Source organism: Vigna umbellata, chromosome 1 (assembly GCF_029865625.1).
Source record: "Vigna umbellata cultivar VRB3 chromosome 1, Vumbellata_1.0, whole genome shotgun sequence".
Lineage (NCBI taxonomy): Eukaryota > Viridiplantae > Streptophyta > Magnoliopsida > Fabales > Fabaceae > Vigna > Vigna umbellata.
The window spans coordinates 40,653,587-40,672,713 of NC_142165.1; the positions used below are offsets into that span (position 1 = coordinate 40,653,587).

The window sequence follows — 19,127 nt, forward strand, 5'->3', positions numbered from 1 at the left end:
AAAAGTGCGTTAAAAATGACTGTATATCCTTACACTAATACATAGATGAATTATGACTGATTAAATTTAATTTGAAAAATAAAATTGAAAAGATCATAGAAAATACTCAATATAAGATAAATTGTGTAATTCAATTAGTACATTCAGAGATGTCGATTAAGGAAAGCAGAGCCTTCGTTTCTTCTAAATGGGTATGATAGGTACATCGTCCTTTGACTTTCAAAAACATGGATCTCATGTTATCATATGGTGAACAATAAATGTCACGCTAGGTCAGGACTGGAATGAAACAGGATCTGTTTATTTTATGCAGGGCCAACATTTCTTTAATGCATTTGAGAAATGAGAAGAGTACACTTTCTTTCTAAACTTACACTTTCAACTCCCCAACCTCTGGTCCTAATGGCTGAAAGACGGCTTCCACTTCTTTCGGATCAACTTCCTCCAGGCTTGATGGTTTCCATTTTGGGTTCTGCGTGAAAAACATTATTGAATATATCACCGGAGTTGGAAACAACATAGACCATATATTGAAGAAAATATATGGGCACAGACAAGGACCAGATATTATTTCTGAATACTTAAAAGTTAGAACCGTAGATTTATACCCCCATAGAAATGACATATATGGGGCCTATTTGATTTTATTGTTCTTTTTCAAAATTATTTCACACAATTATCTCACGGAGGAAAATTATCAAAATGTTCGATAATTTTTTTCATATAGTTTTGAAATAGAGCATGCTGGCAGAGACAATGAAATGATGATGGTGCGCAACGGTGGTAGTACTTTGATATGAGAGCGGAAGAGCCCTTGAATGGTAAGGAAAACGAAAACAACCAATAAAAATACAAGTATCCAAGTAGGTATTTTATGCATTTAGTTTTTTTACACATAACTATTGAAAAATAATCAAACAGAGATACGTATTTTCAAATTGATTATTAAGTGTTTTACGAGCTTTGGAAGAATGAAAGCATCAATACAAACACCAAGAACAAGCATAATTTTGGCATGATTTTGTTTCACAGATAATATCTTAAGTAATAACACTATATTTTCTGGTTTAGAATACACCTATAATTGGAGTTTGTCTCCTAGATTAAAATATACAAAACATAAGAAAAATAGAGAACCTGATCCTTGTCCACCAGCACTGCTCGGACACCTTCTGAAAAATCATGTCGCAGTGAAGACCTCAAGGCAATACGATACTCGGTTTTCATTACGCCATTAAGCTGGAAGTTCCCAATGCAAATGGAATACGCATAAATTAGTTTGAAGACAAGGAAATCAACCACCCTCGCCCTTAAAAAAGAGTGCTTACCGTGGATAGTTCCATGTGATTCTTACCCACTGCAGAGGCAACTGCAGAGAAGTACTTATTGGTCAAGGAAAGGGAAAAGGGAGCACCTTTTCTGATGCCTTCAAGAGCTTCACTAGCCCACTCCACGACTAGAAATAGCAAAATACAACATTACAACTAGTCTGACAATTAACTGTAATTCAGTATTTTAATATACAAAACAGTGAGTATCGGGACATTTCATGTCAACCAGCATACCATTAGGGTCGGTGCTTGACTGGTGGTTCTTTAGCTCCTTAATGATTTCAGTGACTGATTTATTTCCTCCAAATGAAGACACTATCTGAGGTAACAGCAATTTCAACTGTGATTCAGACTCTGGGTTGGCCTCAAATCTTGCTAAAAGTACTTTGATGTCCTGATGTGGATCCTGGGAACTATATAACCAATAAGTTTTGTGCAAGATCCTTATATCTTTAAGATTTGAAGGCTCGTTAATATGCAATTGTTGCAATTACATATAATATACTTCGTGACAAAGCCAATAGAAATGGAAGATTATTTCAACAAACATTTAAGAAAACCACGAGAAAAACTAGCAGTGTATCCTCAAGTCAATGGGGGCAATATTCTTAAATAGAGCCTTAATAGCTGGTCAAAGGATAGAGGTAACATACAAGTTTGTCGCCAAAAGGGCATCCTTGAATGAACCTAATTTTCCAGATGGTACGTAATGTGTTCCAAGACCAACAAATATTGCATCTGAAGGAGTTGAAATCCTCTTCCCAGTCAATCCAAGATAAGCGCCTGAAATTAGTAAAATTTTCAAATAAAAATCATTTTAGCGGAAACTTGAGAGTATATTTGAATGCTTCACTGGTGTAGCAAACATGTATTCATTATGCAGATTACACCAGGATCGTGCACCAAAAAAACATGAAAGAGAACCATCAGTGCTTTAACAACCTCAAATCCACACATTAGCTAGTCTTGCAAAAGCAATAAAGAACTTAAAATGTTGTATTAATTTTAAAAAATATATTTACCAACAGATCCTTCCCCTGGACTTTGAGCTGCTATATAAGCAAAACCTACATCCGGGAACAAACCAATTCCATTTTCTGGCATGGCAAGAATGGTTCTCTGTAATGAGAAAGTAGAAGAAAAGTCATTTGCAGGATCTATAATGACAATTCATGATTAAACTAGGCAACTATCTCCAGGTGAGCATACCTCTGTTATGATGCGATAGCGGCCATGACCAGATAAACCAATTCCAAAACCCATTGTTATACCATCCATGAAGCTTATATAAGGCTTCCGATAATCAGAAATTTTGCATATCAGAGAATACTCAGCAGTGAAGACCTAAAATATATAAGATGAAATTACGATTAGGTAGTAGATTAACAGGTCATACAAATATGCAACATACAGCAAAATGCATAATTGTCATGGCATTGTTATCAAACACCAAAGTTAAATTGTTTAGAATTAGGGTCTGAATATGCAATAGCTTGCAAGGAAGCCTGGACAAGGCCAAACTTGGATGAACTCGGCAAGGATTTTAAAAAATTGGACAAAATAATGATTCCAAGGCTGATTTAGCAAGTCTGATTTATGTACAGAAACAGGCCCCAAAAAGTCCCCAAAAAAGCACCATTTGGTCCACTATTTCCCTTATTTGGTTCTTTTCAGAACCTCATTTCATTTCAAGCACATTTGCCTCCTCCTTTACTGTTTTAGGCTCAAAAGTTGCAGCATTAGTTGGGAATTGAGGGCTTAAGAATTGGAATTGAGAAATTACGAATTTGATATCATCGCAAATTTTGTGGTCTTGACACTCAACTTCAGAGTGTGATGAATTCATCACATTAACTTTTAAATTGGTCATTTTTGTATAATTTATGTTGTTCTATCATACTTTCTAACTTCATTTTGTTTAATTGTGAAATTGGAATTTTATCTTTTCAAAAATGTTATGATTATTCTTTTCTAAAATTATTTCATATTAGGTGTGGAAAATATGATGTATATTTTCTGATTTGGGAAAATTACAAAACAGGTATAAATAGAATACAAGGGAATAAACCTGGACACTAATCTATCTGTTAAAATCAAGAAAATAATTCTCTCTATAAATGCTGTACCTAAATAAGGAAATAAACCTGTCTTATTTAAATTAAATCCTTCCTGTTATGGGCTGTACAAATCAAAATGGGACGATTCTGATTGATATATGCTGATCTCCAACAGATTCTGATTGATATGCGCTGATCTCCAACAGTAGGTAAACTCTTAGGAGTTGAGTCTCAAACAAGTTTATGAAGCTTCCATGAATTTATTTAGATTCTTGAGTTTGATTACATTGCTTGGTTGACGGCAATTAGTAAGACTTAACAAATGCAGTTCTAGCAGTCTCGTAAAGTAAAACACCCAAAGGAAGTTCAGTGTCAAGGGAAAGAAAGACTGTCAAAAGGGTAATCCTGTAATGACAGAAGGGGCACTGATAGGCCTGAACTGGAAGCACATTCTGGCCACAGCCACACACATACTACCAACACCTGGACAGGCATTGGTTGCACACCTTCAGGAGTGAGGATATATTGTGGCCTTACCCAAAAAAAATAGAAAAAAATAAGTCGCATAGATAGCTTCTTCAATCACAGACTAAGATGGCACATTTTATTTTTGATTTAGGATGTATTTGGGTGAACAACTTAATTAAAAACTAACTCCATAAGCTCTTAGCAAATAAGCTAGGTTAAAGTTATTAGAAAAAGAGCTTATTTGATGAACTTCTCCATGAAGCTAATCGAAATAAGCTTTCAAAAAGCATACAAGGTTATAAACTACATTTGTGACCTCAAACCAACTCTTCCAAAAGCCTCCTTAATTGGTCATAAAAATCCTTCAAGAACTGGACATTACCAGTTATCTTATAAGTTGAAGCTATTAAAGCTAGTTAGCCATGAATAATGACATATAATAAATTACAGTGTAGGAAATACTTTCTCTAGGGTATAGTGGAAATATAGACATTATTAGTCAATAAGTGCAAAATATTCCAATAGGATAGGTATATATTTTGCACTGACATGGTTTCAATAAAGAGAAAGGGTATGAATCTGAAGGCATGTATAATTATTACAAAGAACACAACTAGACCTCAATCATATCTGATAGATTGTTTTTGATTGTTATCTGCTTCACATCACCACCTGCGGATAAACTAAGATCTCGGTTACCGAGTAAGAAAGTTATTGAGAACAGAGAAAATTTTGTTTGATGAAAAACAAACTATAAACCACTAGGATAGCATTGAGAAAAGATGATGTTGACAAAGATGCAAACAATATATCCAAGGAAGTACATCACAGCTGAAACTGGATAGGAATGTATATTTACATATTTGAGATTAAAACAAATAATATGAGACCTTCGGCACTAAAGGAGTGTTTTTGTCCTTTTGTATTTCAGCAACAACCCCTTTAATATCCATACCTGCATTGACCACCAATGGTGACTCTCAAAACCTTACTAGCACTCAACCAAAAAGACTCAAATTGAAAAAAGAATATCTGCAAAAGAAGCTCGTTTTTTAATCTATTTATTTAAGCTACAAAAATTCATCAATGAAGAATCGCATTAAAAATCAATGAATTGTGTATTTTCTCCGATGACTCAATCATACCGGCACAAAAGGCACGAGGCGAGGTGCTATCAACCAGTACACATTTGACCCTTGGGTCCGATTCCCATTGATCAAGATAACTTTTATACTTTACATCCATATCTGCACCACAAAACGTTGCAAATCAAAATTTTAAAAAATGAATAAAAAATAAGCCCTCATAATTAATCAACTGAAAATGGCCAATGATTTAAACCAAAAGATAAACAGATCCAGACCTAGTTTTTCTCATTCTATGTCGCACAGTCAATACCCAGAATCGTCATTCGCTCAAAAAATTCAATACAAATAACCCAAATTTCGCACTCTCCCAATCTTCGAAGGCCTTATGACACTAATCACATAACTAATTTTCAACTAATCGATGAGCTCCACTATAATTGCGTATTGCTATAAAAGCGAGCTCAACTAAACAGTCCAGATTTCAGAAGCGAATCTCCGAACAAAATTCTCAACTTAAAAGGACGCATAATTAGGGAAACGAAGAGGACAAAATAGAAGATAAAAAACCTAGGTTCATGGCGTTGAGTGCTTTGGAGCGATCGAGGGTGATGACAGCGACGCCGTTTGGATGAACAGCTCCCTTCACGAATTCTTCAGCCATAGCGGAAAATAGTCGCGTAGAGACAGCGATTGAAGGTCGAGAGCGAGAAAGAGAAAGTGAACTGAGAAAACGGTGAACTCTGACACCACCCACTACCATTCTTCTCTCTGATATACCTCTGAAAACCAATACGCCTCTATTACCACCTGCTTGTTACACATTTCTTTTTTTACCTTCTCACTCTTTTACCCCTCAATTTTCTTCTATTTCCTCCCTCACCCAACTCTTCGCTCGCTTCTCTCCAGGGTTAAATTAGTCAAAAAACTGCAAACCATGCCCCATGTTACATTATTTCGGGTGTTCAGTCTTTTTCCTTCTTTTCGCGTTTTATTATTCATCTTTCTTAATGTTTTTTTTTTTTTACATTTACATTATCAATAAAATGAAAGTAAAATTTTGAAATTGAGTGTTATGAAAAATACCTTAATTATATTTTAGATTTATCAATTTCGTATGAAATTTGTTTTATCTTTTCTTAAACATTTTGACTTTTTCTATTTAAAATGTTATGATTTTTTTTTTCTTCGTATTTCTGAAACATATATAATATGTTTTAGAATGAACTTTTCAAAATATTTTTTTCTTCTTTTTCTGCAGTGGAAATGTGGATGATGAGGGAAACGACAGCGTTGCATGGTGCAATGGGTAGGATATTTTTAATCTTTTCCTCTTAGTGAAGTGCATTTAATAATAATGGAGAGTCAGGAAGAAAAGGCCCGCTAGAATCTATTATTTCCAATGTAATAAAAGAGGGTTAGGATTGCCATGAGAGGGTCAGGGTTGCTTCTACGAGCACCTCCTTTTTTTTCTTTCTGCATCTCATATTTTTAATCCAGAAATACCCTTCAAAATATTTATATTTTGAATGATTATTATGGGTTTCGGAATCATCTTCCGGAGTAGTTATCTTAGACTGTTAAAAAAAGTCCAAAAATGAAAGACAATTTTAAATTTGGAAATACTTTACAATATACCTATTTTCTGGGAATTACCTTTTTATGGGGTTGCGGAAAGAGAAAATGGGGTTAAGAAAGAAACATCCGATGGTTGGTTTACAGTGTAGGGTGGTATTGGAATTTCCACCGACTGGTTCTACAAATACTATGATCTATAAACATTTAAAATCCTTAAACGTTCTCATCAAATTTGTTTAATTGATAAACGCTTTAATTCACATCCTTTAAACATCTAAATTATATGTTTATAAATGCTCTAATCTACACGGTTTATTCTTTTCAAATATTGCTTTCGAATCTATTTGTTTAGCAAGAAGTATTTCATTTAGTTTAACATCAAGTGTTTATTAAACATGAAAAATAAGGATAAGATCGTTTAGAAAGATAAGATCGTCTAGAGAGATAAAATCGTCTAATAATTCTTGCTTTAAAATTTAATAAACAAATATTCAATGAAATAATATTTATAGTTGTCTAGAGGTTGTGTTTGATAAAAACAATGTTAAACAATATAAACAAATAGTCTATATTGAGCCTTAATAATATTTTATACAACTCACAAACAGTGTGTGACATAAATGCGTTTAACATCTCAAATGTTTAAGACAAAGCTTTTATTAAACTTTGTGTCTTGTAAATGATATGTTACTCAAAAGAATAGACTTCCACACAAACCTGATCTGCACAGTGATAAATTGATAATTGTCAAACCCATTAAAAATCCAACCAAAATCCCAACTGAGTGGAAGACAAGTGTCGAGGAAGGGGAACTGGAAAATAGAAAGTGGAAGACAGGTGTGAGCAGTGGAGTGGCCGTTCGATTTTGACGGTGGGAGTAAAACTCCAAGTTTTCAAAAAATTCACGTCACTCTCTGCATGCAACCATCTTTTTCAACCTTCTGAAACTTCATTCTTCTCCTCCTTCTCTCTAAGATTTCTTAATCTTCTCTCTACAAAACCTTACTCTTTTCTTCCTCCGATCATCAAACAGACCACACCTGAGCATTCCCGGCGTCGAGGGCGTTCGTTTGAACCGATCAGTTTTCGATTTCGAGCTGGTAAGTTCATTTCTCCCTCAGCCGTGTGGTTTCCTGGTACATGCAAACCTAGTTTATGGGTTGCATGAATCAATCATCTTGTTCTGAGAGTTTCTGGATTTTCTATTTTGTTTAGTTTCGGAAGTTGTTAGCGTTGAGGGTAGAAGGATTTGTAGTGGTGAACCAGTAACCATATCTGTGAGCGTTCGGTCACGTTAAGAGGTAAGGGAAACTTATATAATTTGATTTATTTTGTTGATTTGAATGGATGCATGTTCGTTGATTGCTGAATGAATATGAAATCTGGTTGTTACTGCATTGTTGGTTGTATGAGTATATGAATCTAAGCGATGAGAAACTGAAATGATATTGTGTTTGATGATTTGGTTGATGATGAAATATGGTATGTTGTTTAAAAGTATTGATGATTAATGAAAGCCATGAAATGGGTAAGGATGTTATCGAGAGTTAGTATTGCCCATTCAATTATACAAGCGTTCGTTCTCAGTAGCGTTCGTTCTTAATAAGTGTTTGGTATTAGTGTTTGGTTTTCTTGTGGACTCGGTTGGAACTGGATTCTTTCATTTGGAGAGAATTCTAGTTGAAGACTAGCGTCTTCGTTTCGTTTTGTAATATTTGTACTTAAGCATTCAACCAAGGATATTCGTTCCTTGATATTTGATTATAAACTTTCGTATATGTATATGTATTTGTATATTTCGTTCGTTCTTGAACATTAGTTAAATAATATCTGATATTTATCAAGCTTTTATTCTATAAGTTGAGTAGTGTTCGGTCTTACACCAAGCGCTCGTACTAAGTAGTGCTCGGTCTTACACCAAGCGCTCGTACTAAGTAGTACTCGGTCTTACACCAAGTGCTCGTACTAAGTAGTGCTCGGTCTTACACCAAGCGCTCGTACTAAGTAGTGCTCTGTCTTACACCAAACGCTCGTACTAAGTAAGTGTTCGGTCTTACACCTAGCGCTAGTTCTCATTTCCGTAATCTATCTTTATAATAAGATCAATAGTGTTCGCTCTCTACAGTGCACGGTCTTCGACTAGCATTCGGTTTCCTTGATGTTTAACTCATTAAGAAGCTAAGTATTTATTGGCGTTCGGTTTATTCATATGATTCCGTCAAGTGCTATTATTTGATGTCCTACAGTATCTGTCTTAATTGGTTTCGGTCTAGAGTCTTAGTACTCGATCTAGGCTTTATGGTGTTCGGTGTAAAATCTCAAGAATCAGTTCATTAAATTGGCTCATTTGAAAAATAACGTTCGATTCTATTGATATCTGAGAAGTATTATTGTATTCGATCATTTTCACAACTAGTGAGTAACTCTCTCAATTTGATTATGTTTGAATTAAAGACGTCTCGGTCTCGGTCTCCCTCCAAGTGTTCGGTCTCATTCTGAAATAGAAGTATTATATAGTTTTATATTATATTTTTGGGATTAAGACGTATTGTATCCACCACCAATTCTAAGGTCGAGAATGACGCCCATAAATAATTAATAAACAAAAATAGGGTTAAATATGTTTTTAGTCCCTAAACTATTGGTCGTTTCTGGTTTTCGTCCCTCTTCCAAAGTAAGGTACAATTTGGTCCTCATTCTTTAGAAAAACGTTCGTTTTAGTCCTCAAAATTTTGTTTTTAGTCCTCAAAACGTTCGTTTTTTCGACTAAAACGAACGTATTTCTAAAAAATGAGGACCAAATTGTACCTTACTTTGGAAGAGGGACGAAAACCAGAAACGACCAATAGTTTAGGGACTAAAAACATATTTAACTCACAAAAATAACATGATCAAATAATAAAGATAAACCTGGATCAAACTCCAACTTGAAAAGAGAAAGAAAAAGAATTGATTAAAAATATATAAGAAATTGGACTCTGCAAATTAAACAACGGAAAAACGAAAAACAGAATTGATTGATTCGTTTACGTCGGCATCGAGAGAAAGAGGTGGGGAAATTGACCTGAGATCCAATTTCTGGTTGTCCAATTCGAGGAAGAAGAATTGGTTGCGAAATCGGCGTTTAATTATTTTCCCCCCTTTCTGTTACGAAGACAGAGAAGCGAAGGGAACAGAGTTCTAGAAACGACGGCGTTTATAGCAGAGTCTAGAGAGAGAGGACGTGAAGCTGCGTTTCCATAGTTGTATGCTGTGCTGGATCGAGTGTTATACAACACTTTCTCCATCACATTTTTCAGACTGAACCTTCCTCTCCATTGACAATTTTACCCCTCTTTACTTTCCTCAAGTTACCCTAACAAATGAGGGTGTTTTCGTACTTTCGTCCATTTCGTAAAATGATTTTAATTAAATAATTTATAACTATAATTAGTGTAATTATATAATTAAAATTCAAAAAATTCGTGCCGACTTCTTTATTTTTTTATTTTTCTATTATTTAAAATTATTTATAATTTTTAAATAATGTATTTAAATGTATATAAAATATTTTAAATTATATATAATTAATATTTAAAGTTTTTTTAATATTATTAAATAAATAAATTTTATGGTTTTAATTATTTTTATAATTAAATTAAATTTATTATAAAATAATTTCAACTAAATAATTTATAACAAAAAAAAAATTCCTATATCCATAACTTCTTTTTCAAATTTACCTACATTCTTAAAAAAAAAAAACCCGTTGATTTCTCCTTTAACTCTTAGGCTCTGTTCGCATGAGAGGAATTCACTGTTCACAGTGATTTGCGAGCGACGATGGACAGAGGTGAGCGTGTTCGTTTCAAGCGATTGTCGAAGACGGAAATGGACGGATTTGCGGGATGGCATGGTTTCAACGATCTTCGTATAATTGAGATGATTTGCGCGGATTCTTACCCATTTACACATTTGCCCTGCCTCATTTCCGTAATACCGTATACATAATAACATAAAATATTACCCACGTTTGGCATATGCTTGCTGCAGTGACATGAACCACAAAGTGTGCTGTATGAGGATGAGCTGAAGTTCTGTGCAAGGAGAGGAGGAGTTCATATCAGGTAATGGTGAGGTGTGAAGAGTTTTAAACGTTCTTGCAGGTTGGAGGCATGTGTGTGGTGGAGGGCCGGTGTTGAAGACGAAGAAGGGTGGTGTGTTTTGAAGGGAAGGAAATGGCTGGGTGAAGATGAACCATGCGGTTGAAGAGGAAGAAGACAACCATGGTTATGTAAAATACGGTGCAGAGATGTGGCTACGGATGAAGGAAGTTAAAAGCGAGGGTGGTGTAATCGGTTATTGGAGGTGTAACCGGTTACGCTGAAGAGGATGAAAACGAAGCCATACGTAATCGGTTACGCACTGAGTAACCGGTTACCAGCATTCGAAAATTGGTGGTCCTGTAATATTAGATGCCGAATGAAGGAGACGAAGGTGGAGCATGGCGGAGCCTGGACGATGCACAGCGGATGGCCTGCAGCTTGTTGTTCTTCTTCACAGACCCGCATGAAGGTGAGGAAGGTGGAGGATGGTGGATGATGGTGGAGGCTGGACGTAGCAGAGGATGGGATGCAGGTTGTTGTTGACAGACAAGAGCTGAAGGTGACGAAGGTGGATGATGGTTGAGGGTGGAGGATGGAGTCTAGATGGGATCAGAGTGAACCATGCATTATGCGTGAGGAAGGTGAGGATTTACCACAAATTCAGCGAACCGGACCGGTCCAGACTCTGCTGGCTCTGAGGAACGTAAGGTTTCTGCGAGTGCTCAGAATGAACCGTGTTCGACCGGTTGAAGAACGGAAACCGCAACATCTTCGACAAATTCGAAACTGTTCGAGCTCCTAAACGCAAAGAATCGAAAGAATTTAGCATTAGTTTTCGGAAATTTACTTTGAAATTCTATAATTTTCATCATCTGATTCGAAATTGATTCAATTCAAAATCATTTGCATTTCCTGAAGCGAAATTTTCTCAAAATTACGTTTTCCGGCAGCTAATATTTTTAAACTTTTATTATTTTTATTATTACTACATTATTACTACATTATAACTTTTATTACTACATTATTACTACATTTTATTACTCAAAATTATTACTACATTATAACTTTTATTATTTTTAAACATTAATTTTAACAATTATTTCTAATTTTTTCCTCTTCATAAACATTTTTACAATTAAATATAACATTACAAAATTACATTTTATAATACTTTTATAACTAGGGGCAATTTGGTCATCTTCATTTTCTACCAATTAAACTAATTTTTAAAATCTATCACATCAATCAAATCCTACACTAATTCTCATAAATTTTACTTCTAAATCCACTCTCAATTACCCACAAATCCACTCAAAAAAACAACTACAAAATTACCCTCAAATCCACACAAATCCATTCAAATCATCTCCCCCAAATCATCTCCCCCAAATTCTCCCAAAAGAACACACCCTTACAGATGTAAACACATACAAGGAAACATGTGATTTGATTTCTCCTTTTGACTCTTACAAATGAAAACACGTACAAGAAAACATGTGAATTTGATTTCTCCTTTGACTCTTACATATGTCATCACGTACAAGGAAACATGTGAAGTTGACTCTTACAGATGTATACGAAATATCGAAATTTCAAGGAAATGGAGTGTCTATACGGATGGCAGAAAACAGGGGTGTGCTGGTTGGAGGGGAGATTGCCATTCATATTAATGACATTTCCAAGTGGAAGAAAACTAAAGTTTATAATGAAATACAAACGATGATGCATTACTTTTTTAGAAATGGAAAGAAGAACACAAAAGGTTTGGACAAAAACCATGCATAAATGGCTCTTGGTAACATGAATTATTATGAACCAAGAGCAGCCTTGAGAACTTGGACAAAGTGAAGGTGTGCAGTTATCTGGGGAAAATGGCCAATTGTGTCTATGATTTCCAGCCTAACTTTCCCTTTGATTTTGTTCTGCATGTAAAGTGCTACGCTGTGTGGAACAGCAGCGTCCTTTTTGGTCTGAATGATGGTGCATGGAGTCTCCACCTTCTCAAGCATCTCTCTCCAATCAGAGTAGAATATGGTTTTGGCTAAGGGGAGACCAACTTCACCTCCCATATTCTTCAACCCCTCTTCATATTTCTTCACACTTTCTTCATTGCTTGGATCTGCTATCGATGAAGCGAATGCAGAAACAAAGCTTTCATAGTTGTTTTCTATGTTCCACAGTAACTGTTCTATATCTGACCTGTTAAAGCCTCCCTCATAACCATCTGAATTCAGAAACCTATGTATATATAGTATATATATACCAACAAAAAGTTAGAAGGACTTGTCCTTTTAATTTTTATTACATTAAGGAAGTTATTATTCAATCAAACAGTTTACAATCTAAAAATTACAAATAAATTTATAAACTACGACTGTACTTTAAGTTAACAAGCATTATAAGTTATTTCCTTATATTAGAATTCAGGATAAAAGAAAATATTTTATTGACTTTAATGACATGTAAAACAATTTGCTTTAATATAACGTTTAAATTAACCTCTTCCAAAATTTAAAAATAATATTTTAACATATATAAATTTTTTATATTCATCATTTAATATTACTCTTTTTTATTTTTTACTTCTTTTTATAAAAAATACAAAATTTTATTCTTTTATAACCATTTTAACCTTATCATATATCATCTAACATTTACTCTATAAGTTTTGATCTTATGTTTTAGACATTATTTCTTTTTCCTACTGTCTTATAACTGTAGGCAAAAGCAACGACAATGCATTCACTTGTAATATAATAGACTTTTCAAATCCTTAACTGATTGGTGGACTAACAGGAAACAGTAACCATCAGAATAAGTGAATAGAAATTAAAAAGATGTGAAATATGAAAAATAGAGATGAAGCAAAACGAAATCAGCATGAGTTGAGGAGAAGAGAAGAAAGAAGATACCTTGGGGAAGAACCAACCAGAATTAGGGTTTTGAAGAGTTGAGGAGTTTTGACAGAAGCAATGCAACCAATGATGCCAGACATGGAGCTACCGACGTAAGTGACATCTTTGAGGTTCATCTCCTGCAGCAGAGTGATCAAGTCATCGGCAAAAGCTTCGTAGGAGGAATATTTCACAGGGTCGTAGAGCTTCTCATTCTTCACACTTCCAGCACAAACCCAATCAAACGTAACAACACGGTAGCTTTCGGCAAGCAAGGGAACCACTTTGTCCCACATCGACTGCTCCATTCCGTAGCCATGAGCCAACACCAACGTTTCAGCGCCAGATCCTTCGCTTCTGCCATTCAAAGCCTCCCAAAGACTCTTTTTACTTGTTGCCATGTTTAAAATAATGAAGAGTTTCTTGTTGATAACACCACCATACTTTATTACTTCCTTTTTATAGACATGAATGGCTCACATGAAAATACTGTTTAAATTTAGGAAAAAGATGTTTTAATATTGTTTTTTTTTTATAATATTTTGTTATAATATATACGTTATCTTTTTATTGATTTATTATTTATTTATTATTGTATTGATATATTTTAAATTTAATTAAAAATAACAGTATTAAACAAAAATATGTCTTTGAGTTTAATGGAAAATATTTAAACTAATTAAACTATAAGAAAACAAGTTAAAAATTTAAAGTTTAATGCGTTTTATTTAAGAAAATAAATAAAAATTGGCAATGCGATTGACGCCAACAGCATTATGTTAGATGACTCCGTACGGCGCGGATAGCGCGATTCCAACTAAACCCTTTTCCTCTACCAAATACTAGTATTAATTATTACTAATCACTAAAAACAGTTCCAAATTATACATGTATTTTTTTAAAATAAATATTTCTAATAATATATTATTTTCGCGAGAAAAAAATCAAAAGAAAAATGTTTATATTTTATTAGAACGTAAAAAATAAGTTCGTTTGAAATTGATTTAGAAGCTAAATATGTGGTAGGAAAAAAAGCGTTCATAAAATAAAGAGATATTGTGTTTAATTTATCAACACTAAATAAATCATTAAATATGTTTCTTTATTTTAATTAAAAATAACATAATTTAAATTATGTTTATAAAAATATTTATAAACCCAATTGATGTTAGAGTCCGGTTGCGTAAACTTATTTGTAAATGTTTGTGAAAAAAAATCAGAAAAGGATGAATTAAGGTTTTTCATTAAGTATACGGAGAGATTTATGTATACTATTTTAGAGGTTTAGAAGTTCATACATAAATGAAAATTGTTTAATTAATAAAGCAAAGTCTTTAATAAAGTCATACTTATAATTTATTATTTTCAACCATTTTTTTAATCACTTCACTAATTAATTATATTTACCTTCCATGGAGAATTTGCTTATAACGAAAGAGGTCACATGAACCACGCAAATTTTCTTTATAGAAAGTAACATTTTGTTTGCATATGAAAATTATTCAAACTTTTGAAATTATTTGGTGGACTTTATTGCCACTTCTGTCCATTAAACCATCTCCTTTGAGTATTTTCAAACAGTTGAAAATAATTTCATATGAAAAATCAATATCATTGAATTTATTCTTCTTCTTTTTCATTTTAACCAAGCCTTTTTTTTCGTTGAATTCCTTTTCTACCAGATACATATGATGGATCTTATTAATCTTTAATGGATTCGTGTTTAGATACATTTAATTGTCTTACATTATTTTTAAAAGTTGAGAATAAAAATAATTTGACTTTGTGTTTTTTACTTAATCTTATAAAACATTTTATATTTTTAATAGATCAATACTACTAAAATAGAGCATCACAAAGTCAATAATTAAAAACAGATAATTCAACATTTAGATAAAAAGCTATTACAGTTGTCCAATGAATAACCATAACATCGTAAACATAAGACAAAAAGAGTTTATACGACTAATGAAAATCATATATGAAAAATATGATACATCAAAGTATTTCAAAATGTCTTATACAAAAGAAACTAAACCTAAACTAGATTGTTGCATCTCCCTCTTTTTTAACTGGTTCAATTGCATCTCCATCTACTCAGACAAATTAAGGTAATCATTGCTAACAAACAAAACAAAACAACAACACAGAGAAACGGTAAGGTATTGTGTAAAAGGATATAACATAGTAAAATTAACATCACATACTTGATCCATCCCAAAAAAATTTCAATAAAGACTATCATGTTACATATAAAGGCCCATTTGTCCAATGATTAGATAATTCGTCCAATGAAAATAGCACTAAAACTCACAAAGTTTGATTCCTCAAAAAGTCGCCTAGCGAGTTTGTCTCGCTTAGCTACCACCAATTCAATGAACTCTCGAACTTTGGAGTCGCCTTGGAGAATATTCTCACCCAGCTACCACTAAGTCAGTAGCTCTTTGACTTTGCCTTCGCCCAACGACATAGTTCCTCATCCAGCAAGTTTGCATAATTATGCAAAACATAATTTTACAGAATGTTATTCCAACCCTACCAATTCAGTCCAACAACACTTATAGAGATCAAAACATACCAATTTGAATTACACAACATGCATCACATTTGCAGTACAAATCAAACATTTCAAATCTCATCATACCACATCAAAGTAAGCCAAATTCATACCTAATCTCAGTTCAACCTATCATATTTCATTACACAACTCAATCACACAAACAAATCATAACACAATCATACAATTAAACAATTTCAATAAATCTATAACTTTAAACACAGTGCAATTAGTTTTCCTTACCAGTGAGACAACTCAAAGAGTACTAAATCCCTTTCAAGCTAGCTAGATGCTCTATTTATACCTAGGAACAACACAACCATGATCAGAGCATATTATTAGAATCATTGATCAATAAGGACCCTTATAGAAAACTCAAACCCCACATGTGAGCTAACTAAGAAAAAATATAGAAAGTCAACTTACTTTATTGGAGAAACTAATCGAACAAAAGTGAAGAACTCATCACGATGATCACTATAAGAGTCTTCGATTTTCAAACAAATGAATATAGGGTGAGAAAACCTAGAGAGAAGTATGAGAGCTCTAAAGAATAAGTTTGTAGAGAAACTGTGTGTTTTTAAACCGTAGAACTCGTTTATAAAACTTTTACTTATTTTTTAACTTTTTAAATAAAATAATCAAATCTCATCATTTTAAACATACTACCAACTCTAAAAATATGATTTTATAAACTCCTACTTCTTGAATGTATAATTAATCTTAACAATATTATTTCAAAAGACTTTGAATGAAAACATTAACTCTATTTATAAAAACAAAAAACTCTTTTGGCTCTCGACTTAAAAAAAACTTCATACTTCAAATAATATAATATTTTTTTAATACAATGATTAATCTTAATATTATCTTAATATATTTGGAATCGAAACATTAACAACATTTTCTTCAAATAAAAGCTCTTTTTAACTCTTTTAACTAAAAAATTATTCTAATATAATTTAGAATCGTTATCCATAATTAATAAATATGTCATTGTCTTTTATTTAGGAATTGAAGGAGTAATAAAGTTATTAAAGGCATATAAGTACGACATAATGATTTTATTAATGACGAAGAAAATAAAGTATAACTAAGGAATGATGATCAATAAGAATTTTCCTCCATAGAGGATGGTGGAACCCGCAAATTTTATTGAAATCTAAAACGACAGGTATGGTAGGGTTCCATTTTCTATTATTCATAGGCAATAATAGCAAGCTCACAAATGAGTTCTCACAATGAATGATTAGTTTTGTAACTATTTGTTCTGTCTCAATCAATCTCTAACTTACCCAAAAGCTAATTGTGTTCAATAAATTTATTCATAAGTATTTTCAGAAAAATATGAAATAATTTTTCTATATGTTTAAATTAGTTTGTATATGAATTAAAAATTATATTTGGGTAAGTTAAGAAAAAAACTCTTATATATTAGTTTATGAAAAAACAATATTAAATTATGAAAACAAAAATTCTATGCAAAGAAAAGTAATCCATCATGTAAGTGGGAAACACGTTTATTTATGAGAGTTCAAGTTATATTTAACAAATAATTACATTTTCATTCTACTATCATTTTGAGGGGAATTTACACAAGAAGGTTGGTGACTAATTCTTTTGTTAACATAAAAATCAATCGTAAAATGTCAGTGTCAATATAATTTGTAACAATGTTTATGTCAGTTTCAAATAGTTTTTTGATTAAATTAATAAAATTTTAAATTACTTGTGTTTTTCTTAATTTTGTTTTAAAGGAAAAATCTAGTTATATCTAAAATGATCATTTACATGATTTGGGAATACTTATGTACATAGACGATACGAAATATAATCCCCAAATAACATATACGACATCAAAACATTTAACATATAGAAACACTAACAGCAGCTGTAAGTTTTTTTTTTTTTGTATTGAATAATCACAAACATCATAATGTCTGATCTTCTAAAACTGTTTACAAACAAGTTTACAAATTCCTTTTGCAAGAGCCTCCTGTTGCCGGACTTGAGTGTTTGTGCTGTATTTTGGCCGTGTTTGTTCTCATTAATCTTTTTCGCTTCAACACCCTGCTCGTGTTTCATCTTTTTGTTCATTCTTGTTTGGGATAAGGCTTGCATGGTAGACTTTTGAAAAGCATTTCACGCTAAAAGGCACAGAAGAATTAAATGATATGCCTTTTTCATACCCCAAATAATGAACCAAAATCTTGTCCCCCAATAATTACAAGGGAAAATGTTCTTTTAACAACTTTTTCCATTATGAAAACTTTGTTTTATTATTAGGTATATTGATTGGTTAACATTTTTCTAAGCGAAGTTCACAACACTATAGGTGATTCACGAGGTGTTGCATCACAAATTTGATACCTTTCCACACGTCCAACAGAGAAGTTACTCTGCGGCTTTTCAATTTCACGAGTGCAGACGCATGCTTTGATAAAACATTTATCAAAATCGTAGTACCCCTAAAAATAGGAATAGTCATTGCCTTATTAGTAACTCTAATCATGCAATCATTTCAGAAAATAAAGATTTATATACATTGATTGACAGCCATTGATCGGAGCCAAATTGATTAGTACTAATCTCTACATAATCTAACTTAAGACATTGGTGAGGTTTTGCTTTCTTTGTATTAAGTTAAGGCATGCTGCAAGGAAAATTGCATATATAATTTGATTCACCTGTACACGATTTAGTTGTTCAATTTGTCAAATGACAAAAACCTACCCCTCAATACAATGTTACAAAAGATGTTATTGAAAGTGTAGATTTTCATTGATAACAAATTCAAATGATAGATATAATTCTTACTCATTCTTTTAAGATTGTTGTTCAAACATTTAAATCATTGTTAGTTGATTATGAATACTATCATTGATATATTGATAAGTCACATCTGAAAATGCACGTGATATATTGATATTATTTATTTTTTTATTTAAATAGGTCATTATTTTTATTACATCTTTTTAGTAATAATAAATATCTAGACAAGAACTTTTCTAGAGATAGACTAATATAATGAATAATGACAGCATAGTCGAAATGAACCCTCGCATGCATGCA

General features: G+C 32.7%; 2 protein-coding genes across 4 annotated transcripts; both read right to left on the reverse strand.

Annotated features, from left to right (window-relative positions):
- Positions 1-84: 84 nt before the first annotated feature.
- On the reverse strand, positions 85-5,732 carry LOC148205366 (3-hydroxyisobutyryl-CoA hydrolase-like protein 3, mitochondrial). 3 transcript variants are annotated; one of them, XM_088103078.1, is made up of 11 exons: positions 5,512-5,732; positions 5,002-5,103; positions 4,767-4,811; positions 4,476-4,528; positions 2,541-2,675; positions 2,354-2,450; positions 1,985-2,114; positions 1,566-1,744; positions 1,329-1,456; positions 1,138-1,239; positions 85-472 (listed from the first exon to the last, which is right to left on the reverse strand). In XM_088103078.1, exons 1-11 carry the CDS (start codon positions 5,702-5,704, stop codon positions 371-373), a joined length of 1,266 nt encoding a protein of 421 aa, XP_087959204.1. In that variant the 5' UTR covers positions 5,705-5,732; the 3' UTR covers positions 85-370. The 3 variants fall into 3 exon arrangements, with proteins under 3 accessions (XP_087959204.1, XP_087959202.1, XP_087959203.1); XM_088103076.1 differs by lacking the exon at positions 4,476-4,528 and having other exon boundaries at positions 4,747-4,811; positions 5,512-5,731; XM_088103077.1 differs by lacking the exon at positions 4,767-4,811 and having other exon boundaries at positions 5,512-5,729.
- Positions 5,733-12,026: 6,294 nt separating this feature from the next.
- On the reverse strand, positions 12,027-13,942 carry LOC124830012 (strigolactone esterase D14-like). The gene is made up of 2 exons (XM_047303616.2): positions 13,517-13,942; positions 12,027-12,842 (listed from the first exon to the last, which is right to left on the reverse strand). The coding sequence occupies exons 1-2, from the start codon at positions 13,897-13,899 to the stop codon at positions 12,413-12,415; spliced, it is 813 nt and encodes a 270-aa protein (XP_047159572.2). The 5' UTR covers positions 13,900-13,942; the 3' UTR covers positions 12,027-12,412.
- Between the last annotated feature and the right edge of the window lie 5,185 nt (positions 13,943-19,127).

Excerpts from the sequence above, each read along its gene's own strand:
- LOC148205366 (XM_088103078.1), bottom strand. The coding sequence starts at position 5,704 with ATGGTAGTGGGTGGTGTCAGAGTTCACCGTTTTCTCAGTTCACTTTCT. Across the intron at positions 4,812-5,001 it reads GCCTCGTGCCTTTTGTGCCG|GTATGGATATTAAAGGGGTT; the intron begins GTATGATTGAGT and ends TGGTCAATGCAG. Across the intron at positions 2,115-2,353 it reads TCCAGGGGAAGGATCTGTTG|GCGCTTATCTTGGATTGACT; the intron begins GTAAATATATTT and ends TACTAATTTCAG.
- LOC124830012 (XM_047303616.2), bottom strand. The coding sequence starts at position 13,899 with ATGGCAACAAGTAAAAAGAGTCTTTGGGAGGCTTTGAATGGCAGAAGC. Across the intron at positions 12,843-13,516 it reads CTGGTTGGTTCTTCCCCAAG|GTTTCTGAATTCAGATGGTT; the intron begins GTATCTTCTTTC and ends ATATATACATAG.